The sequence below is a fragment of the Helianthus annuus genome, chromosome 13 (genome assembly GCF_002127325.2).
Source record: "Helianthus annuus cultivar XRQ/B chromosome 13, HanXRQr2.0-SUNRISE, whole genome shotgun sequence".
NCBI lineage: Eukaryota > Viridiplantae > Streptophyta > Magnoliopsida > Asterales > Asteraceae > Helianthus > Helianthus annuus.
This window is the reverse complement of record NC_035445.2, coordinates 140,281,994-140,305,065: the sequence shown is the minus strand read 5'-3', so window position 1 is coordinate 140,305,065 and position 23,072 is coordinate 140,281,994. Positions and strand designations below refer to the sequence as shown.

At 36.1% G+C, this 23,072-nt stretch overlaps 3 protein-coding genes across 3 annotated transcripts; 2 read left to right on the top strand and 1 right to left on the bottom strand.

Moving 5' to 3' along the window:
- Positions 1-1,692: 1,692 nt before the first annotated feature.
- Positions 1,693-4,154, top strand: LOC110899513 (GDSL esterase/lipase At1g29660). Its single transcript, XM_022146397.2, has 5 exons — positions 1,693-2,110; positions 2,550-2,677; positions 2,789-3,028; positions 3,109-3,364; positions 3,711-4,154. The coding sequence occupies exons 1-5, from the start codon at positions 1,780-1,782 to the stop codon at positions 3,980-3,982; spliced, it is 1,227 nt and encodes a 408-aa protein (XP_022002089.1). The 5' UTR covers positions 1,693-1,779; the 3' UTR covers positions 3,983-4,154.
- A 524-nt stretch (positions 4,155-4,678) lies between these two features.
- On the bottom strand, positions 4,679-8,121 carry LOC110899515 (signal recognition particle receptor subunit beta). The gene is made up of 7 exons (XM_022146398.2): positions 7,985-8,121; positions 7,676-7,866; positions 6,532-6,614; positions 6,278-6,364; positions 5,398-5,546; positions 5,154-5,285; positions 4,679-5,047 (listed from the first exon to the last, which is right to left on the bottom strand). Exons 2-7 carry the CDS (start codon positions 7,839-7,841, stop codon positions 4,858-4,860), a joined length of 807 nt encoding a protein of 268 aa, XP_022002090.1. The 5' UTR covers positions 7,842-7,866; positions 7,985-8,121; the 3' UTR covers positions 4,679-4,857.
- Positions 8,122-10,916: 2,795 nt separating this feature from the next.
- Positions 10,917-22,389, top strand: LOC110899516 (probable inactive ATP-dependent zinc metalloprotease FTSHI 1, chloroplastic). Its single transcript, XM_022146399.2, has 15 exons — positions 10,917-11,861; positions 11,963-12,047; positions 13,164-13,598; positions 13,671-13,724; positions 13,827-13,892; positions 14,407-14,502; positions 14,590-14,718; positions 17,947-17,999; positions 18,180-18,375; positions 18,982-19,096; positions 19,351-19,625; positions 19,754-19,837; positions 20,324-20,436; positions 20,532-20,781; positions 21,950-22,389. Exons 1-15 carry the CDS (start codon positions 11,137-11,139, stop codon positions 22,124-22,126), a joined length of 2,853 nt encoding a protein of 950 aa, XP_022002091.1. The 5' UTR covers positions 10,917-11,136; the 3' UTR covers positions 22,127-22,389.
- Positions 22,390-23,072: the final 683 nt, after the last annotated feature.

The window sequence follows — 23,072 nt, the reverse complement described above, 5'->3', positions numbered from 1 at the left end:
TTAGACGTTTAGGTTTAAAGTGTTGTATCAATTTTGTTATGTTATGTTGAACAATGTTGTTATTTGCTTTTCTTGTAATGTTTTGACAATTTATTTTGGAAATGAAATTTGGATTATTAAATTATTGTCACAAATAGCGTTATGATGTCTCGAGCAATCTTCACACTTCGTCTCATCCCGATGTTTCCGCCATTGGTTGGGGTGTGACAGTGGGGGTCCTAACATAAACCAAGATTAGCACTAAGTCACAAACTCTAATTTCTAGGGTGGTAAAAGTGGTAACTTTGGCCATAGAAAAAGGGTTCCAAATCTACGTTACAAATCCATCTAGATATACATATACCTTCCCCTTTACCCTTGGAATAGCCCTCTAATTATAAACCTCCTTTTTCTACTTTAAACCTTTTTTTATCTAAAGTTTAAACATGTTCACTTATCGTATAAACTATAAAGTATATAAGTGTTGGCTTCATAAGTTATTAAAAGCACTAAAAATCTGTGATCTAAGCTAACAATAATAAATTGTGTTAATTTTTATCACCACGATAGAACAAAGGTTGGTGTTAAAAATTAACAATAATAATTTGTGTTAATTTTTCTTGAGAGACAATATACTTCTCGATTGACTCACTTGATCATAAGCTCAAAAGAAGCACGATTATTCGATACATTGTACCGACTTTTGTCCCTCATGTCAACATACCTAGAAACTAAATTGTTCTTGCACAATCTAATGTCGAAATCAAGACCTACTAGAGCAATCTAAATAAGCATCCAAAATGAAGAACCAAAAGCCAAAAAAATAGATAAGTAACCTCACAACTCATATTGGTTCTCGTAATATTTGATGTTATGCGTTATGACTTTCCTTAGTATTTATTTATCAAATTTCATATGTTACTTTCAAACAAATGTGTTTACACCAACCTAACTTTTTTTCTCGTTACTTAAAAAAAATGTTGTAACTATCAGAAAGTAAATAGAAAAATGATATGGGGTCATTCAAACGTGTATATTATAGGCTATCATAAGATTGATGAACTTATAATTAGCTGGGTTGATGAATCTAGAGGTGCATAAAAAAATGGGTTGGAAATCGAACTCGGTTTTGAATATGAATCAAACTTGATTTGGACCCAAGCCTATCCATATTGTTGAAACCGAGTTGTAATCCTATACTATAAAACCGGTTTGAACCAGGTCAAAGTCGGCCAAACTGGGTCAAATTCAATTCTTTCCTTTCAAAAGTTGATTCCATCCTGTCATGGTTTGGTCATAAACTAATTTTGACTGTTGTTGACCAAACTTAAACCGAACCAATCAGAACTCATTTTGGGTAAACCCGTTCGGACCCGACCTAACCCATAGGATTGAAACTTGGTTGTAACCATATAGTCATATACGTTGAAACCCGTCCCAACCAGTTAAAACCCGGGTCAAACCCGTCGAATCTGATTCATTATCTCTCAAAAACCAGTTCCAACCCTACCAGGTTTAGCCAAAACCCAGTTTTGACCTTTGTTGACCAAACCCAAACCGATTTCAACCCGGACCTATTTGGGTCAAAACCCGATTTGTACACCTCTCTATATGAATCTTTAACATATTCATGAATTCATCATTAATCAAGGTTAAAAAAAACTTTAGGGCCCAAAATTTATTTATATCCCAAGGCCCAACTTACAAAATCCATTTCAAGTTTCAACAACCAAATACTTTATCGTTGCAATCAAACCCTCAGTCTCCCGCCATTTCTCAATCACAACTTCAAACTCATCAATGGAGTCTTCTTCATTCTCTTTCCCCTGCATTCAAATAATAACCCTCTTGATCTTCTCACACACCATGTTCTCAAGTGTCAAGCCAGTAGCCGTTATCCACTTCTCCGAAGATCTTTACACCCGATCAAGAAACGCCTCTGTTTCGCCTCCTCCGCCCCCGGTTCCAGTACCCGCTTTATACGTTATCGGTGACTCTTCGGTTGATTGCGGGACCAATAACTTTCTTGGGACGCTTGCTCGTGCTGATCATCTTCCTTATGGCCGTGATTTTGATACTCATAGACCCACTGGACGGTTTTCTAATGGCAGAGTTCCTGTGGATTTTCTTGGTAATTTGTTGCTGTTTTTTGTTGGTTGGTCTGTGTTGGGGTGGGTCTTGGTGGGATTTGAGAGTTATGTGGGGATGGAAAAGGGATGGTTGGGTTTGAGGGGTTGTAGATAAGGTGTTTGATGAAATGTTTGAGTGTGTATTGGGTTGATTTTGTTGGGTTATTTTTGTCTGGATAGTTGTAGATTAGGTGTTTGATGAAATGTCTGAGTGGATATTAGGTTGATTTTGTTAAATTGTTGATGTTTGGGTATTGTAGATGAGGTGCTTGATGAAATGTCTACGTGCCTATTGGGTTGATTTTGTTGAATTATATCTGTTTTGAGTTGTGATAGATGAGGTGTTTGATGAAATATTTAAGTGTGTTTTGATCTTCTTTTTTTTAATTTTTATGCAAATTGAAGAAAATTTAAACCATTTTTTTGGTTTCAATCAATCAGCATTGCGTCTCGGACTTCCGTTTGCCCCAAGTTACCTAGGTCAAAGTGGCTCTGTGCAAGATATGATGCACGGGTTGAATTACGCCTCTGCTGGTGCTGGGATCATCTTCTCTAGTGGATCAGAACTGGTACACTCAAAAACCAAGATTTTGTTCAAACTTCAAACCACCCTTTCGGATCCTAAATGCTAGTTTTGTTCCGTTATTATACGTTTTCTAATATACGTAATTATTACGCAGGGTCAGCACATATCCTTCAGTCAACAAATCCAACAAGTCATGGATACATTTCAGCAATTCATACTAACAATGGGCGAACACGCAGCCGCTGATCACATATCAAACTCGGTGTTCTATATTTCAATCGGGACTAACGATTTCATACATTACTATCTCCCTGATGTGTCCGGTGTACAATCTAAGTTTTTTGCATGGATGTTTACACGGTTTTTAGCTCAGACAATGAAACAGGAGATAAAGGTTACACAACAAAAGTTGGGAATGTTTGTTTTCTTTTTATATATTCCCGTTTTCGTTAAATCTTATTTGTTTGTTTTCAGAATTTGTACAATGCGAATGTTAGGCGAGTGGTGGTGATGGGACTGGCACCTATCGGTTGTGCACCATACTACTTGTGGCAGTATAACAGCCAGAATGGCGAATGTATAAAACCGATAAACAACGTGATACTGGAATTCAACTTTGTTATGCGATACACAGTTGAAGAGCTTAATAAAGAACTCGTTGATGCCAATATTATCTTTTGTGACGCTTACGCCGGGTCCATGGATATCCTCAAGAATAAGGATCAATATGGTAAGATTATTATCTAACTGTTATATGGGGAGTAAATTACACGGATGGTCCCTGTGATTTACCAAAATTTTGGATTTGGTCCCTAGCTTTTCAAAAGTACACATACGGTCCCTGTGGTTTGCACTTTGTAACACATTTAGTCCCCAGCCAACAAATCTAAAGATTTTAGCACGTCCAAGTTAGGGATTAAATGCATTACAAAGTGCAAACCACAGGGACCATCCATGTACCTTTGGGGGACCAAATCCAAAATTTTGGTAAACCACAGGGACCATTCGTGTACTTTACTCTTATATGGGGAACAAAATGAACAATCAAAAGGTGACGTTTTTGTTTGATCTTGCAGGATTTACGTATACGGATACAGCATGTTGTGGTTTAGGACGGTACAACGGTTGGCTGATGTGTCTATCGTCTGGAATGGCGTGCAGGAATGCTACAAATCATCTATGGTGGGATCAGTTTCATCCGACATCGGCTGTGAACGAGATTTTAGCGGAGAATGTGTGGTCTGGATTGCATAACAAAATGTGTTATCCTATGAACATGCAGCAGATGGTAGCGCAACGGGTCAAAACGTCAGATGATGTGATCAACCGGTTTTCCAACCAAGCCTAACTTGTACATGATCAGGATAAGCAATTTCGTTCTGTATATTGAAAAATATTCTTTGTGGCTATGTGTACAGATTAGGTATGATAAGTGCATCACATATATTTTAGTTGTATGAAATGTAAATTGGTTAGAGATGCTGCAAGCCTTTGTATAGAGGATTAGAAGTTGGCCCACATTATGGTAGATTGTATGAATGGCATATCAAAACTGCGTAGCTTTGGATTCATATTCATATCAAAACTACCCATTTACACACTAAACATAATATTATGTGTGATTAATACCAATTTTAACAAAAGATGTCAATTGATGGAAATATCCATACTTTTCATAATCAATTAGGGATGACAATAGTACGCGTATCGCTAATCCGATTGCAAAAATGTTGAGGTGCACTCATTGGATATCAAGTATAACCGTTTAGTTTATTTAAACTTTAAAATTCCCGGTTAGGATTTATACATTTTTATTGTTCCAATTTTTATATAGTTCGGTTATCTAATGTAATCGGGTTATCACTTAATACTATACTCGTACCCAAACTGTGATCTCATATCATCAAAGATAATTTATTTATTTTTAAAAAAACTTAATTATGGTAATTTTTATCGTTTCACGTGTTTTCTATAAAAGTCCTGTAATAACAAGGATACATAGTCGGATGGCCAAAGTGATCAACTTTGCAGGAGCAAAACACTGTGGGAACAATACTAATGTTTTTCAGGAATCTAGAAAGAACCATTAGAGTCTTAAGATACTTTCCTAATAACAATTGCCATGAAAAAAAAACCTTGAAATATAGAAATCTACATTAAAAGGAAAATCCCTCCAAATTTCTCAACTTTTAACAAGAAAAACCGTAATGAAATCGACAGACATCAAGGCTTGACTCGCTCCCTGATAAACTGCTCCAATGGTAATATCTCACCGGTTAACCCAGAAGCCTCGGCAACAGTCACTTTGTTAACGCACTGAGAAAATGAAAAGGCTTCTCCAGTTACTCCTAGTGTGAACTCATTCGATATATCCGCATCTGATACAGCTTTTCTTGATGTCCTAAGCTTGTCACTATACCAAAAAACATTATCATCATAAAATAAACATCAAATTGTTCAAAAAGCGTAAAAATTGCCTTCAAAAAGTTGTAAACAGATATATAATAATAGTGACATACATTTCTTTCTCAAGTTGTTTTCTGATGAACTCTTTTGTATGCGCGGTAACCTTATCGACCTTGTTGCAAAGGATAAGAAGTGGAATTTTGCTCTTCACAACACTAGCCTTTGTCAAAATGTCATAGAGATACCTTTTACAAAAAAAAAAAAAAAAAAAAAAAAAAAAAACACCCATATAAATATGTTAGATCTAATTAGGTATTGCATTGTAAATAACAAATTAATAGCTATAAAATAAATTACTCTGAAACAGCACGACAGTTGGGCAAAAATTCAACAGCATCCACAACAAACACAATGCCAGCTGCTCGAGGCAAGTACTCGTCTAGTTTAGGGCGAAGACGTGAATGGCCGGGAACATCAACAAGGTGAACCGCTTTGATCTTGCCTTTCTGGAAAAAGAAAAAAGAACACTTTTAAAAGGGCATTTTAGGAAAGTATAGATACAAGATGCGCAGGTTAGGTAAAGGGTCAAAACGGTTCAAGTTAATTACGAGTCAAAATGGGTCAGACAGAGTGGACCTACAAACACTTTTTTCCCATTATCTTATTTTTTTTTATAAATAATTTATGCACCAATTATAATTAGATTAACAATATTATTACGATAGGGCGAGGATCATGAGAAAACTCTTTCTTCGTGAGAAAACTCTATCAAAAGATTGATATGTGTTGAACTTTTTATGGGGTTTAGCTTTAGGGTTTAGCTTTTAGGGTTTAGTTTTCCGGGGTTTAGTATTTATTTCTCAGAGTTTAGGGATTAGAGTTCAGGGTTTAGTAATAGTTAGATATAGCTTTCTTGAGTTTTCTCACAAAGATGAGTTTTCTCATGTTCCTTCCCCTATTACGATAATAATCTAAATCTTCAAATAATAATAACTTTAGGGATTGAATTGTATGCATTGAATATTTAATCCCTTCCCCTTTAAGCTACTGTTTTGATTTGACCCGTAAACCCAAATTGACCTATTCATAAGTGCACAGTCAAACTTGCCACCTCTAAAAATATGTTCGTTATAATTATACAGATGCATACATCAGATGCAACTAAAAGCTGATATTGGAGAATTTTTATATTCAGAATATTCATTTATGGCTATAGTATTAGATTACAGTAATTTACCTTAGAGGTCTCTGAGTTGAGCACAAAAAGACCCTCATTGGGTTCCATTGAAGTAACAGTCCCTTGATGAGAAGATCCGTCACGAAGCTGGCAATTGCAACAGATCATATCAAACTCATATTAAAACATGTCGGTGCATGTATAACTTGGGAAGGAATCTTAAAAACCATATATACAATCACTTTGATAAGTAGAATGTCTAAGATCACAACATAGAAGTTACTCAAAAGTGAGAATAATTGATGCTACATTACCTGGTAGAAGAGAACGGTTTTCCCACCTCCACTAAGCCCGGTGAGCACAATGGTGTTAGAAATTGTATGCTTGAAAGCACGTACTGCAAAAAAAATCAGAAAAATGAATCATATTCAAACTGAACAGCTTTAACTTTAAGCCCAGTAGCATGTGAAGAAATGCTAGATTTTTTTTTATCAAACTTCAAGATCTAGAACAAAATATACATTGTAAAGTATAAAGATGCAAATCTACCATTGTGAAAAGAGAATGCTTATCAAACATTATAAATTTGTAAAAACAAAATTTGCAATACCTGTGAATACTACTTACAAAACAGAAAACTCTAAGAGATGATGTCCCTCCTAGCAAGGTCTAAATGGAGTTAAAGTTCAAATATCTGCCTAGGATTACTGAGCACACTTATACATAGTACAGGGGAATAGTATGCAATTATTACGTAAGGTTTGCTGTTGGCACCTAGTTAGCGAACACTAGTTACATATATATATGTTAACTTAATTAACTCATGCAGTGATGCAATGAGATCTCTGGAGCATTTCAGAATCACATTTCTTCTCTACAGACATTTAAATTCTCTATTTTTAGCTATTAATGGTTAATGGTTAATTCATACTTCAGTAATAGAGCAATGATATCATCTGATCTGTTGACAGTTCAATCTTGCTAGCTCTTTCTTCTTCAGATAGATTGTTAGAATGCGCAGACGCAATTCATAATCACAAACTATAGAGGGACAAACCAGTGTCTGTCTTCTAGATGACACTAGAGAATACATACATAGAGAGCTAGCATAAAGGAGCTAATATCTACTCTAACTTCTCAAGAAAACTAAACGAACAGGCAACAGACAATGCCCTATATAAACAAGCCTATAAAAAACCTTCTAGCAAAATCTTGCTGTTTCGGACTTTCGTTTGTGCTTATTTCACAACTACTCTAAAACAATTGCTGCAATTACACCACTATCCTATCACCAACCTTACATTGGAAACCTAAAGTCACTGCAACTAAAATCCTATCACCAGTCAACTATCCACAACAGCATACTTGCAAACTCCATAACATAACATATAAACCAAACAAAACGAAACAAATTAAGCAATTAAATACACAAAAGAATCTGATCTAAAGAAAAATTACTTATCAACAGCAAAAAGGTAGTGAACAACACAGCTCCAACCGCAATATAGATCTGATTCGGCGGGATCTGACGAACAAAATCCTCAATACGACGAATATATACTTCCGATTGACGTAGAAACGGTTCAATTTGAGCTTTTACAAGCTCTATTTTATCCGCATCCATCACTCGTTAACACACAAACAGCAAACTGAATTGTAACAAGAAATTGGTCAGCAAATGAACATAAAAAGCAAAATTGGACTATCGATTGTGAATAATAATCGATTGATGTGACAAATTTGAAGAGAAATTGAGAAGAATCGTACCTGTAATTGACTGATTGAGTGGTTGTTCGAGACACCAAACCCTAGGATTTTGACTGAAGCGTTCTTTTTGGCATTTGTAACGGGTGAAGTAATATATTATTATTGTTACTATGTTACTATTGTATCTTTTTAGTTGTCAAATTGTGGTATGTAGTTTTGTTTGTGTTACTTGAAGTCCCTAAGGTTTTCTAAACTTGCATATCAAGTTTAAGGTGTTGTTTGTTTTTTAGTTAATTACTGTTTTCGTCCCTGACGTTTGTCAAAAATAACGGTTTCAGTCCATTAGTTTAAAAATTGCGATTTCAGTCCATTAGTTTCATTTCCGTAACCATTTCAGTCCACTAACTTAACTCCATCCATTTATTTTGTTAACTTTGGGTGAAATGACCAAATTGCCCTGCTAACTTAACAAATTGTAATAAAAAAATGACCAAATTGCCCTGCTAACTTAACAAATTGTAATAAAAAATGCAGTTCACAGGATTCGAACCCATGACCTTTGATTTTGAAAACAACCACTCAACCATTGAGCCATGTATTAAGTTTGTGATTTACATCATATTGTTTTCATTTTGGTAATTGCAGGCTAATTGCCATTTCACCACCTTCAACCTCTACAACTTACACAAACCCTAACCTAAATCACAATGTAACAATAATCTTCACACAAATTACACAAACCCTAACCTAAATCACACAAATCCTAACCTGAATTTCACTCTCAACACGCAACCAAATGCATCACACGATTGTTGGAGCGATTGTGGCGGAGGCGGAGGTGTGGTGGTGTGTGGATTATTGGAGCGAACACAGCCGTTGCGGATTATTGGAGCGATTGTGGTGTGTCGGTTGTTGTGTGGTGGGTTGTTAATGGTGGTGAATGAAAGGTTTGTGGAAGATGATGAATAGGTTTAAGGAAGAAGATGATGAGTAAGCTATGTTATAAGAAAAACAAATTGAATTCATTCACAATCTTAATACATGGCATATTGGTTTAACAGTTACCTTTCAAAGCAAAGGTCACAGGTTCGAAACCTGTGACTAGCCTTTTTTTAAATTTAACCATAGGGGTAATTTGGTAATTTCACCCAAAGTTAACAAAATAAATGGATGGGAGTTAAGTTGGTGGACTGAAATGGTTACGAAAATGAAACTAATGGACTGAAATCGCAATTTTTAAACTAATGGACTGAAACTGATATCTTTGACAAACCTCAGGGACGAAAACAGTAATTAACTCTTTGTTTTTTAAAAGGTAAAACGTCTGCAATCTGCGGACCACATCTGCAGACATCTGCAGCTAAAGAGGTGGACCAAATCTCTGCAGCCTGCAAGAAGAAGAGTGTTTGTTTTTTGAATTCACATAATCATACATAATACAATTTTAATCAACCGATTCATCAAGTTGAACAACTAATCAAACAAACAAACTAACAATTATAAACAAAATTCATAATTAAATTAACAAAATAATCAACCGATTCAGAATTAAATTAACAAAAATTCAGAATTAAATTAACAAAATTAAATAAAAAAAAGAACATTTTTTTGAAAAAAATTAAAACTTAAAACATACCTGATGAGTGTCGGCTGAAGTGGTGTAGATGAGTGTGGCTGCAGTGGTGGAGAAGACAGCGGAGGAAGTGGGTGTCGGCTAGAATGGAGTCGGTTGGAGTGGAGGGAGTTGGCTGGAGTGGAGTCGCGATGGAGGTGGGTGTCGGCTGGAGGTGGAGGCCGGGGGAGGTGGAGGGCGACGGAGGTTAAGGGCTAACGGAGGTGGAGGGGCGGCGGGAGAAGTGGAGTGGGTGCTAGGGTTTTGAGCTTTTGAAGATCTAGATGTTTTGAAAGAAGGAGAAGTTAGAAGAATTTTGAAGAGGATAGAAGACCTAAGGCTAGGTCTGCGCAACAAAGAGGTGGGGAAGAGCTTTTTTAATGAAAGCTCTTCTAAAAAACAAACAAGCTGCAGACCCCTATGTCTGTGCGTGGTCTGTGTGGGGAAGAGAAAAGAGGTTACGAAGTACTTTTCCTAAAATCAAACACCACCTAAATGTCACGTCACACGCGTTTAATTTAAGCTTAACTAATAATGATATAATGAGTTAAATGCATGGTTGTAAATATCGTTAGGCGTTACTCAGACAGTGGGTACCAAATAGCAATTAAAATATATAACACCGTATAATTCCTGCACACCATTCCAGACGATAGACACATGAGGCATATGTGTTGTTGCAAATTTTTACTTTATTTAGAGCATTCACGATGGATCCTCTATATTTTTTAGAGTTGTTGTAAATGGTTGTGAGTGGAGGAGAGAGAAAAAAGAGAAAAACGTTACTCTTCACCAGTAAATTTGGAGGAGATACTGTTCACCTCTATATTTTTTTTTTAATTTTTTTTAAGTGGTTGTGAGTGCATGAGAGAGAAAAGATAATGATAAAAGTATAAAAAAATAGTAGTTAATTGAGAATAAGAGAGAAAATGTAGTGTTTTTTAGTGTAATTATAAAGATGGAGAAGAAGACTCAATTTTGACTGCTTTTACACTTTGATAAATTGTTTTATTTAAAACTGAGCGAGTCAAATATAATTGATTTTTTAGTATGACGAACCGAACCAATAGTGTTTGAACAATATTGGTACTGATACTGGTGTTCGTTTTGATAGTCTTCTGGACTTTTCGGTATAAATTTCATTAAAAACGGAGTTGTATTCGCTAAAAAATATTATATCAAGTACCACTTCCATATTAGTACTGTGTCGAACCAAACCGATACCATTTGAACAACATAAACCGATATTCATTTTTATAATTTTTTATCGATATAAAACACATATCGCTTGCTATACTATACCGAATGTTTGTATCGCAACAATAATGTAACGAAACGAACCGATACAAACGAAAAAGGCATGGCAACTTTCACTAGTTACACTTGCACCCAAACATACCAACTTGTATTCGGTGTGCATCTTCGGCACACTCACCCGTTCAGATATTCGGATCCATCCGGATAAACTTTCCAATTTGTTGCAGAACAAAGAACTCACACTCTCATATCTTCACAGTCTTCAATGGCCTGCATCTAACCCACTGTTCAATACCTATCTAAACCCTTTCCATAAACCCTAATTCATCACAATTCACACAACATGCTACCCACACAAATACGAACAACACCTGATAATCTTATACTCCCTAGGGTTCTTTCAACCCAACCCACCATTACCCTTCACAAATCACTCTTTATCAAAACCCCACTTCAAAAAGATTCGAACTTTATTCAAATTAGGCAAAAAAGACTCCATTTCACATGTGGGTTATTTAGAAAACCGGATTCGGGTCAGAGTAGTGATGGGTCGGCTCCAGTTACAACCCAAGAAGATTTTGTGACAAGGGTTTTGAAGGAAAACCCTAGCCAGGTTGAACCCAAGTATAAAATTGGGGATAAGTTGTATACATTGAAGGAGAAAGAGGATTTGGGGAAGAAGGGGTATAATGGTAATAATGGGATTTTTGAGATTGTTAAGAAGTTGAATTTGAAAGGGTTGAATGGTGATAATAATAATGATAGAGGTGGAGATGGGGTTGGTTATTCTCATGATGTTCATTTGAATGATATTTTGAGGAAGTTTAAGGGGAAGCTTTATGTACCGGAACAGATATTTGTTGAGGAGTTGTCGGAAGAAGACGTGTTCGATAGGGAGTTTGAAACGTTACCGAGAATGAGCTTTGATGATCTCGGGAAAGCGATAAGAAGTGGGATGGTAAAGTTTATGACTTTTAAGGATGATGATAGGGTTGCTTATGGGAATAAAGATTTCATTGTCGAGTTGAAGGCGATTCCAGGAGACAAGAGTTTGCAGAGGACTAAGTGGTGAGTGTTATTATATATATATTTTTGCCTTTTGGATTAGGTGTTGATGTGTTTGTATTAATGTTTGGATAGTTTGTTGATTGTTTTATGATTTTGTTTAGGTCGGTAAAGCTAGACGGTGTTCAAGTACAAGATGTTCTAAAGGAGTATAACGGACCACGATATGAGATCGAGACACAAACTATGGTATTTTAATCATTTTCAATATAGACTGCATTTCGGGGGTGTTTGAATGTGTGTTTTGAAAATGATTGTTGCAACGTGAAGAATTTGCAGTCATATGCTAGTTGCTAAGTGTTAGTGATAGTTTCGTGATGTTGTTGTTATCTTAAAGTTACTTCTTTTATAGCTTCCTATCTAAATAGCTAGAAAGTATAAATCATAATAAGTTTATATCAAACGTTTAAAACTGATAATTGCGACATTAAGAAAAAAACATGATAAAAGATAAGTTAAGCTTAAACGAAACATTGTTTGTTATTTCTTTAATCTTTACTACACTTATCGACTAAAAAGAAATGTGATTTATGGTTGAATAAATTGCATTTACTTTGTGTACAAATGGTACATATGTTGTTATCCTAAAAAGAAGGCACCGATTTAGGTCGTACATTTTAGACAACATGCAACGTTAATCAGAATCAACATACAAAAAAGGGTGTTATGGATGTGTGTTTGAAAGCTATTATCTGACGAGGGTAGGGGTGCAAACGAGCCGAGCCGAGCCCGACCAGGCTCGAGCTCGGCTCGTTTGTTATATATTAATTAATATATTAAATAAAAATAATATAAATAATAGACTCGTTTAGGTTCCCGAGCTCGATAAGTGAAGCTCGGGCTAGTTTACTAAACAAACTTATTTTTAGGTTCGGGCTCGACTCGTAAACAAGTTTAAATAAGCCCGGCTCGGCTCGTTTGCTAGACAAGTTTAAATAAGGAGTAAATTTTATTAAATATTAATAATAACTAATATTACACTAAGGCTCGACGAGCCTAACTAGCTTCACATGCCAAGCTCGAGCTCGGGCTTGATAAATAAACGAACTTAATTTTAGGCTCAAGCCTGGCTCGGGCTCGATAAGGCTCGGCTCGTTTCTAGCTTTTTCTCGAGCCGCTCGGCTTGTTTGCACCCCTAGACAAGGGTTTGGTTAACCTACTTTTCGTTATGATTATTGGATCAACTAGGTGTGAAATAGTCAGTTCGATACTAACTTCAACCCAAAAACCAATTATCAAAGGGTAGAGTAAAATTACCTATATTATCATTTAATTTAATTTTTTTTCGGTGACCTTTTAATGCAGGCATGGGTGGGAAAAGTGCCACAATATCCCGATCCAGTGGCATCAACAATATCAAGCAGGGTGATGGTGGAACTCGGTGCAGTAACCGCCGCAATTGCTGCAGCTGCCGTTGTTGTCGGCGGCTTTTTAGCTTCAGCAGCAGTTGCTGTAACAAGCTTTGTTTACGTGGGGACGGTGTACGCCATCTGGCCTATCGCCAAGTCGTTTCTTACCGTTCCATTAGATGTTGCCGTTAATGTTTTAGAGAGAATGGGTGATGTCATATTAGACATGTTCATCTACGGTGGGATTACCTCGAAGTTTCAAGAAATGTATTCGTTCGGGATTTTTTCTTCCGCATTTAAAATAGCGAGACCGATGTTGTTGGTTGGTGTATGCATGGTTATTCTTCTTCGGTTCACTCTTTCTAGAAGGCCCAAGAATTTCAGGAAATGGGTAAGATATGGTTTTATTTTTTATTATTTGGGAATCTTAAATTAAGGAATTTATATATCGTTGATTTTGCAGGATATATGGCAAGGGATTGAATTTTCTCAGTCTAAACCACAAGCTCGAGTTGACGTTAGTTACCCAACGAATGCTTTTACTTGATCTTAAATTTCATCCTTTAAGAGATCATATTATGGTTTTTTTCTTATGTGTTTTTTAAAAATATTTATTTAGGGTTCAACCGGAGTTACATTTGCCGATGTGGCAGGGATTGAAATAGCAGTCGAAGAGCTCCAAGAGGTAAGTTCTGTGCCTTTCTGTAAACAAACCGAACGAGGCCATGTTCATGTTCGTTCGTTAAGGAAATTCAGATGTTCGTGAACTGCTTACAAACACATGTCGTTCGTGTTCATTTGTTTCAGTTGTTCGCGAACAGTTCGTCAACACTGGTCACGAACACGAACGAAACACAAACAAACGTAAACAAACATATTACCAAACGTTCACGAACGCAGTTGAACGAACGAGACCTTTGTTCGTGTTCATTCATTTAGTTAATCAAACGGAATAGCTTGTTCGTGTTCGTTCATTAACTAAACGAATGAACATTAACGAACTTCCCGCCGGACGGTTCACGGATCCCGGTTCGTTTACAGCCCTAATGCTAACGTAAGGCGCTATAGTATAATATCCTTGTTTGTCAAGTTCAGTTGAATTTTTATTTCCTAAATGATTTCAAACCTAAGATATGATTATTAGCTATTTGAAATATATTGTTACTTAATTATGATTTGTTTTTTTTTTTTATAAATAGTTGGTCAAGTACTTGAAGAATCCGGAATTATTTGACAAGATGGGGATAAAACCGCCTCATGGGGTACTTCTAGAGGGGCCTCCAGGATGTGGCAAGGTTAGCCTATTTTTGTTACAAATATTCTTAAATATAATTGTGGTAGATCCGTAGATGTGACGTTTAACTTGATTAAATGTTGTTTAGACCCTTGTTGCCAAGGCTATAGCTGGTGAAGCTGGGGTTCCATTTTACCAAATGGCTGGGTCGGAATTCGTCGAAGTCCTTGTTGGTGTCGGTTCGGCTCGTATTAGGGATTTATTCAAGAGAGCCAAGGTGATTACAATCCCTCATGTTTTATTTTGTCTCTGTATATGAATGTTGTAGAGCCGTAGAGGTGGCAAAATGGGTGGGTGCGATAACATGTCAAAATGGGTAATTTTTTGTTTTGATAGAAACGGACCTGTTTGGGTTATGTCGGATTGGGGATCAGTTGACATTCACGAACACTGGATGAAAAATTGTGAGTATGCACAGATTCTGTGTAGGCAGGGCCGTCTCTGAGAATCGCTAAGAATTTTTAGGCCCTGTGCGAGTTGAAAATATGGGCCCTACATATAAACTTATTTGTATAAAATCAGTAATAGGACAATGGTTGTAATAACTATAAACATAAAAAATAGCAAAATGATCTTTGTTAAATAGTTAAACGAATCATGAGGTTCTCCATTTGTATTCAACTAATGAATAAGTTGCCAGGGTCCGACGGCAATTTGCATGTCTCAAAGTCCACGGTTAGCAACCAAAATTTTAATATGCACATCATATGTTTCAATCAAAATATAGGATTTGAGTGTTATCTAAAAAATCAGTATAAAGATGAGCACACTTAGTTTCAGAATGGTTTATCAGTTGTCACAATTATCCATGTTCATAGAATGAATACACATCTCAAATTAGCATTAATTTAAACAATAAATCCAAGTTTTATGTTACAAATAAATTAATACACCTAAATTAGTTTTAACACCCTCCAGACAAGCAAAAGTTAACGAACACTTAAACACTTATATATTTCCGGCCAAAAGAAGTGTGATATGTGTAAACATATTCAAATTAGTTTGATAACACCAACTTTTCACAAATAAGTAAATTATAAACTATATATTGAGTTCTATTTGGTTTATATTGTAAATGATTATATAAAAGTGAGAAACTAAAAAAACTTACAAATTCAAACAAGAAAACATGTACACCCTTTTTTATGTAAATGGTTACATAGAAAAAAATTACACATTTAAACAAGAAAATATGTAAAATTTATTATGTAAGTGGTTAAATGAGGAACTAAAGACTAAAAAATAAGCTTTATGGATCTTTCACCTTGTTAATAATATAATTTGAATCAGCCCCTTGAGGCCCAACCAGAACATGGAGCAACTGAAGAAAAATAAAAAAAGAATAAAACACTGTTAGTAGGATTCGAACTCTGGACGGCCATGTACATATACAAGTGATGTTTCCATTCGGCCAAAGGGGAATTCTTATTCATCTCTCCTACAATGGGCTTATATATAATAAATATATATTTACTAAAAAACCTTGGGCCTCTCAATAGTTTGGGCCCTGTGCGGTTGCACCTCCCGCACAGGCCCAAAACCGGCTCTGTGTGTAGGGACTCAACCACAGGGATGACACACACACAAACACACACTTGTTGTATACTATGTACCATAGTTATTAAAGCGAGCGCCCAAGACACACACGCACACCAAGACACTCGCAAATAAGGCGCAGGGCGGGAAAACGCCGCTTCGGGTTCCGAGGCGTTTAATGCGCGTGGGGGGTAAGTAATTATTTTTTTTAAAGATTTGTATTTCAGCCTCTATCTATAAGACACCTTTCAAACTCTCAACAAACATACTCAACGCAATCACTGGATCTCAACATCGATGGCTGAATGTTTTAAGACTTTGGTGCTTTGGTTTTGAAACTTCGGTTTTTTTGGTTGTTGTTTTGAATGTTTGGATTTGAAACTTTTGTTTTTTGGGTTAATGTTTTGAATGTTTTGCTTTTATATGATGAATTTAGTACTTTGGTTTTGTTTTAAGATATATTTTTATATAATTATGTTACTTGCGCTTTTTTTTTTTCGGGCCCACGTTTTTTTTTTTTTTTGCGCTTCTCGCCTAGGCCCCGGGCCCAACAAATCGCCCTGAGTGCGCCTCGCGCCTTTAATAACTATGTTATGTACACTTCTTACAAATGATATTGGTTTGGGGGTATTTATACCCTTACAAATTAGCGGTTGAATAACTGTTTATAACTACCTAACTACCAACCGACATATCCTAAAACGAACAGACATGTTAATTCATTAAATCCTCCTATTTTGACTTTTTATTTGACACAGTTTGACTTTCATATTTCTTGATTCTCACATTCTAACAGGTTAACCCCAGAAACATTTGTTGGCCAAAATTTTATGTTGAAAGTTAGTGTGCCAAATATGATTAGAAAAGTTTAATTAATGTAGCAAGGTTTTTTTTTTTTTTTTTTTTTTTTTCCGAATAAAAATGATTTAGGAGGTTTTAAGCATTAAAAGTACACTTTGGGTGACTCTCGAACCGTTAGACTCACTTATATTGTTTTCTTTAAGCTTTTTTTATATTTTATTTTTGGTTACCCCTTATAGATAGATCATAAACCGAATCTCTCGTTCATAAATAAATGGTTCAAGTTGTCAGCTCTAAATTAAAAGGGAGTATTTTTTAAACTCAAGTTTGATGTGAATTTAATTCTAAAACTTTTCTTTTGAATATTTGATGACTAATTAGATCTTTACAAAAAATAATACAATTAGAAACTTGTCATGTGTAATTTGTAGCAAAATGCATATTAGTTTTCCTTTAAACAGTAATAACTTTTAACTCATGAAGATCTGGCTCCTTTTATTACGGTGTAACGAAAACGTACTATTTTTTGGTTGAAGTTTAAACCCTAAGTTAAGTTGCTGCTCACTTAAACTACCTTCATACCCCATTTTTGTGGGCACCGTCTTAATTTTTCACAACTATTATATGAGACTAGAGGTGTACAAATCGGTTTTTTTCAAAAACCGGTTTCGGTTATTAACCGAACCGGTTTTTTTCACCCAAAACGAAAACCGTTTTTTTATAACCGGTTTTTCAAGTCCAAAACAATAACCGGTTGGGACCGGTTTTTGCCAAAAAAAAAAACCGGTTTTTAACCGGTTTTCTTAAAACCGGTTTCGGTTATTAACCGGTTTTTCAGATCAAGAATAGTAACCGGTCACAAACCGGCGGTTCGGTTATAAAAAAACCGGTTAAAAAAAACCGGTTTCGGTTTTTTTTTTCGGTGTCGGTTCTAAAACCGGTTTTTTTGTACACCTTTATATGAGACCCACATCATCTATTCATCTTTCGTTCCCGCGGACACCAGTAAAATGAAAAATATTGAATATTTATTGGGATTAAGGGGAGGTAATGTCTTGAAGAGGTGCAGTTACTGTACTGATAAAGAATTGTTCATTGGTTTCTGCAGGTCAACAAACCATCTGTTATTTTTATCGATGAAATTGATGCACTAGCTACAAGGTATTGTGTTCTTATCAGGGGATTTTTGTAAAAAATAAAAAAAAAAAATTCCAAGAGATAATCTAGATATTTACTCAATAGTCAGCACATGTTTTATATGAAGATTGTAATCTTCTTATAAACACATGCTTTAATATCATGAATAACCTTAATTTATATATTTTATATTCCGATAACTAGGCGTCAAGGAATATTCAGTGACAAGACAGATGATCTATACAACGCTGCTACACAAGAAAGAGAAACTACGTTGAACCAGCTGTTGATAGAGCTTGATGGATTCGATACAGGAAAAGGTGTCATATTTTTGGGTGCTACAAACCGTAAGGATTTGTTAGATCCTGCACTTCTTCGGCCTGGACGCTTTGATCGAAAGGTTTGATCTTTTCTATTGAACACTAATATTGACAAAACAGGCGTATCTAGCTGGTTGGGTAAGGTTCGAAATGAGCAGTTTTTTTCCGGTTTAAACTCAACTGGTGGACACCCAGACACTCTTTTGTCCATGTTTTTAAATAGTCAAATAAGTTATATATATGGATACAAAAAACTAAATTATTATGACAAAAGTTAGAAGTTTTGAGTAAATGGATTTAAAAGTTTGGATGCATTAGAAGTACACTTTGGATGACTTTCTATGTGTTTGACCTGTATCCTTTTAAGGTTTTTTTTTTTTTTTTTTTTTTTTTTTTTTTTTTTTTTAAATTGACCCGTCTGTCCTGTTTGGGATATTAACACAATTGACCCGTATATAAGTAAATGGGCCGATATTGTCATCTCTACTGAATATTAATATCCCTTGGTTTCATAAAACTATAGAAGGTCCCGTATTGCAATTTAGAAGGAAATTAGGACCGTTTATTTGTGCCATTATACCCTTGGTTAAATATGAAACACTAAAGCAGTACATGTTCAAAGCAACTGTTGTTGTTGCATACTTTTCATATGTAATCAGTTTTATTGTTTGGTATTATTTTTATAGATAAGAATCCGACCTCCTAATGCCAAAGGGCGGTTGGAGATATTGCAAGTCCATGCTCGCAAAGTGAAGTTGTCAGAATCAGTTGATTTGTCCGTTTTTGCTCAAAACCTTCCTGGTATGTGCTTTTTTGTTGAGTTATGCCCCTTGTCATAATATTTACTCGTATAAAAGTTTAAAAGTAATTGTATAACGTCATGTCTACAAGTTTTATATTTACAATTTCAAAACATTTAACATAAGTGCAATGTTTTCATAACCGGACCGGTCGCCGTACTGTCCGCCTTACCAGATCACTGGTCGGAATGGTTTCAAAAAGCGGATGACGCTATAAATTACTTAATGTGAAAAATTAACTCGGTTATTTATCAGGATGGAGTGGTGCAAGACTGGCTCAGCTTCTCCAAGAGGCTGCTCTTGTAGCGGTGAGGAACAAACATAAGTCGATTCTTCAATCAGATGTAGCCGAAGCCGTTGATCGGCTAACCGTGGGCCCTAAACGTGTTGCATTGGATTTGGGCCATCAGGGTCAATGCCGTCGAGCCACATCCGAAGTTGGAACCGCATTGACTTCCCATCTTATAAGGAGACTAGAGAATGCAGCTGTTGAACCATGTGACCGCATATCAATATATCCTCGTGGACAGGTTCAAGATTACTTGTTATTCATCTTCTTTAACTATATATGCAGAGATGGGACCCACAAAATGTTAATTCAAATGTTTTTTTAGCCTAATTATTTTCCTTTTCTTTTTCCGATTGTATATGCATGCAGACACTATCACAAGTTGTTTTCAATCGACTCGATGATGAAAAGTATTTATTTGAACGCCGACCGCAGTTGCTTCATCGCCTTCAGGTTTGAATTTAAATATATTTTAGAGTAAAATACCATCTTCGTCCATGAGGTTTGGTCAGTTTTGCGACTTTCGTCCAAAGGTTTGTTTTTTTCGTATCTAGATCCAAAAGGTTTGAAATCTTGCCATTTTCATCTGGCTTGCTAACTCCATCCGTTTTTCTCCGTTAAGTCAATGGTATATTCGTCTTTTTTGTTTACTTAAAGGGCGACTTGATCTTTCGAATACTTGTATATAAAAGGAAAAAGGCTGAATTGCCCTTTAAGTTAACAAAAAAGACGGAAATACCCCTAACTTAACAGAGAAAAACGGATGGAGTTAACGAGCCGGATGAAAATGGCAAGATTTCAAACCTTTTGGATCCAGATGCAGAAAAACAAACCTTTGGACGAAAGTCGCAAAACCTGCCAAACCTCTGGGACAAAAATGGCATTTTACTCTTTTTTTTTTGTATTCAGTGCATATTCTCTAACTACCGATGCTAACAGGTTTTACTTGGAGGGCGAGCTGCAGAAGAGGTAATTTTCGGAAGAGATACGTCAAAGGCATCAGTAAATTACCTCGCAGATGCAACTTGGCTTGCCCGTAAAATTATAACAATGTAAAGTTACCATTTGTCCATTCGAGTTTGTATTGAAGGGTATTTTAGGCATTAACAAAACAATATAATTTGTTCATTATTTATTTGTTTGCCAGATGGAACTTGGACAACCCAATGGTGATACATGGAGAACCACCTCCGTGGAGAAGGCAGCCTAAATTTGTGGGCCCACGGCTAGACTTCGAAGAATCATTATATGATGATTATGGTCTAATTGAGCCACCGATTAACTTCAATATGGATGATGAAATTGCAAGAAGAACGGAGGAGTTGATATCGAATACGTATGGAAAAACCGTTGCCTTGTTGAGACGCCATCATACCGCTTTGCTCAAAACCGTTAAGGTAACTTGTTAAGTTTACATATTATTTACCATTGCCCTCAACCTCCTAGTCATCATATCACTCATACACATCTGGGTCAAAGTTAGGTTATCCAGGGGGTGGGTATGCAAAACAACCTAAGGATGAAAAAAAGAGAGTAAAGTACACGGATAGTCCCTGTGGCTTTCTAAAATTTTGGATTTGGTCCCTAGCTTTCCAAAAGTACACCGATGGTCCTTGTGGTTTGCACTTTGTAACACATTTAGGTGTTGTTTGCTTTTTAAGAGGTAAAATGTCTGCAGTCGGCGGACCACATCTGCAGATAGCTGTAGTAGAAGAGGTGGACCAAACCTCTGCAGTCTGCACGAAGAAGACTGTTATGTACGCTTCTAAAATAAACTGGTGGTGGTGTACGGACAATGGTGGACGTGGACGGTGGGTGGTAGTGGTGGTAGACAGTAGTGGTGGTAGATGGACGGTGGTGGTGGTGATGGGTGATGGACGGTGGTGGATGGTGGTGTTGGACCCTCTGCAGATCTTAGAAGATTTTATAAGTGGTTGGGCCAAGTCTGCACCAAGAAGCACAGACGTTTTTAATGAAACGTCTTCAGAAAAAACAAACAGTCTGCAGATGGCAATGTCTGCGCGGCGCAGACAGAAGAGCCTGCGCAGATCTTTTTTAGAAAAACAAACACCACCTTAGTCCCCAGCCAACAAATATAAAGGTTTTAGGAGGTCCAAGTTACGGACTAAATGTGTTACAAGGTGCAAATCACATGGACCATGCATGTACTTTTGGCAAAAGTTGGGGACTAAATGCATTACAAAGTTCAAACCACAGGGGCCATGCATTTACTTTTGGCAAAAGTTGGGGACTAAATGTGTTACAAGGTGCAAATCACTGGGACCACCCGTGTACTTTTGGAAAGCTAGGGACCAAATCCAAAGTTTTGGAAAACCACAGGGACTATCCATGTACTTTACTCTAAAAACAATTATGAACGGTTTACTTAAAAAGGCTGCTATGTAAAAGAGATGCAGCTTCTGGTTGTACGTAAAGCTTATTTGGCTATACATCGAGCCTCGCGCTTTTTAAAACCAGGCCGCTTTGCTCAAAACCGTTAAAAAGAATACTATCGTAGCAATATAACTTTTGTAATCATATTTAGTGGAGTCACTTGTTTTGCAGGTTCTTCTTCGCCAAATGGAGATGACGGGGGATGAAATCGACTACATTTTGGAGAAATACCCGCCAAATACTCCGACAAGTCGGTTACTTGAGGAAGGAGATCCAGGGAGCCTTTCATTTTTTAAGCAAAAACAAGGACAAGATGTTGAGTTGGAGTATAGCATCTTAAATCAATGACACTTTTTAATGATAACTGATACTAGAATTGCAATCCTATTTTTCTTCAAATATTGGTGTTTGTGAAAAAGGCAGCAGAAACTAGTTTTGTTGACAAGAGGACTTGTTGTTTTTAGATGTGTGTGTATAGGGGTTTTGTAGAAATCTTGAAAAAAAAAACCATTATTTCCTACAAAAATATTTGTATGTGATCAGAAACTAGTTTTGTTGTTTTTAGGACAATTATTTGTATGTTGATTTCAACTATTTTTGGTGTTTGTTAATATGATTGAATTATTGAAATAGTTTTTACAACAGCTCAAAAGTCTATGGCCATGAAGTTTTCTGGATTTTTTTTTTATATTTGTATGATGGTATATTATTTTCACCTTTTTATACAAGGCATCCTTTTTCTTCTGACATGCCAGGTCCGTCCTGCGCCTTTCTGTATAATAATTGAAGTCGCAAGACAGGACTTGAGATGTAAATCATACTTTTGATATAATAAGAAAAGGCGCAGGACAGACTTAGAGACGTAAGTCGCAAGCCAAAAGAAAAGACATGTCTTGTAATATAAAGTGAGAATAATACACTTTTCATATAATAATTAAAGGCACAAGACTGGACTTTGAGATGTAAATCACACTTTAATATGATAATAAAAAGACGTTCTCATAATAAAAGATGCAAGACACACTTAGAGACGTAAACCGGAAGCCAAAAAGAAAAGACACGTCTTGAAATAAGGTAAAGTTATTCTATAAAAAATCTTGTACAAAGACATAATTGATCGTAAAATATAACACAATGTTGAAGAAAAAAGACACAATAACGCAAATATAGAAAAGACACAATGATAAATAAAAAACAAACACTGATGTAAACAAAAAGGTCCAAAATCTACAAGTGAACCATCTAAAAATAAAAACCTAAAATCTTACATCGTAGAGTTCGATGAGACGGTTCC

Excerpts from the sequence above, each read along its gene's own strand:
- LOC110899513 (XM_022146397.2), top strand. The coding sequence starts at position 1,780 with ATGGAGTCTTCTTCATTCTCTTTCCCCTGCATTCAAATAATAACCCTC. Across the intron at positions 3,029-3,108 it reads CAATGAAACAGGAGATAAAG|AATTTGTACAATGCGAATGT; the intron begins GTTACACAACAA and ends GTTTGTTTTCAG. Across the intron at positions 3,365-3,710 it reads CAAGAATAAGGATCAATATG|GATTTACGTATACGGATACA; the intron begins GTAAGATTATTA and ends TTGATCTTGCAG.
- LOC110899515 (XM_022146398.2), bottom strand. The coding sequence starts at position 7,841 with ATGGATGCGGATAAAATAGAGCTTGTAAAAGCTCAAATTGAACCGTTT. Across the intron at positions 6,365-6,531 it reads AAACCGTTCTCTTCTACCAG|CTTCGTGACGGATCTTCTCA; the intron begins GTAATGTAGCAT and ends TGCAATTGCCAG. Across the intron at positions 5,048-5,153 it reads AAACAACTTGAGAAAGAAAT|TGACAAGCTTAGGACATCAA; the intron begins GTATGTCACTAT and ends TTTTTGGTATAG.
- LOC110899516 (XM_022146399.2), top strand. The coding sequence starts at position 11,137 with ATGCTACCCACACAAATACGAACAACACCTGATAATCTTATACTCCCT. Across the intron at positions 13,893-14,406 it reads CAGTCGAAGAGCTCCAAGAG|TTGGTCAAGTACTTGAAGAA; the intron begins GTAAGTTCTGTG and ends TTTTATAAATAG. Across the intron at positions 18,376-18,981 it reads CTGGACGCTTTGATCGAAAG|ATAAGAATCCGACCTCCTAA; the intron begins GTTTGATCTTTT and ends TTATTTTTATAG.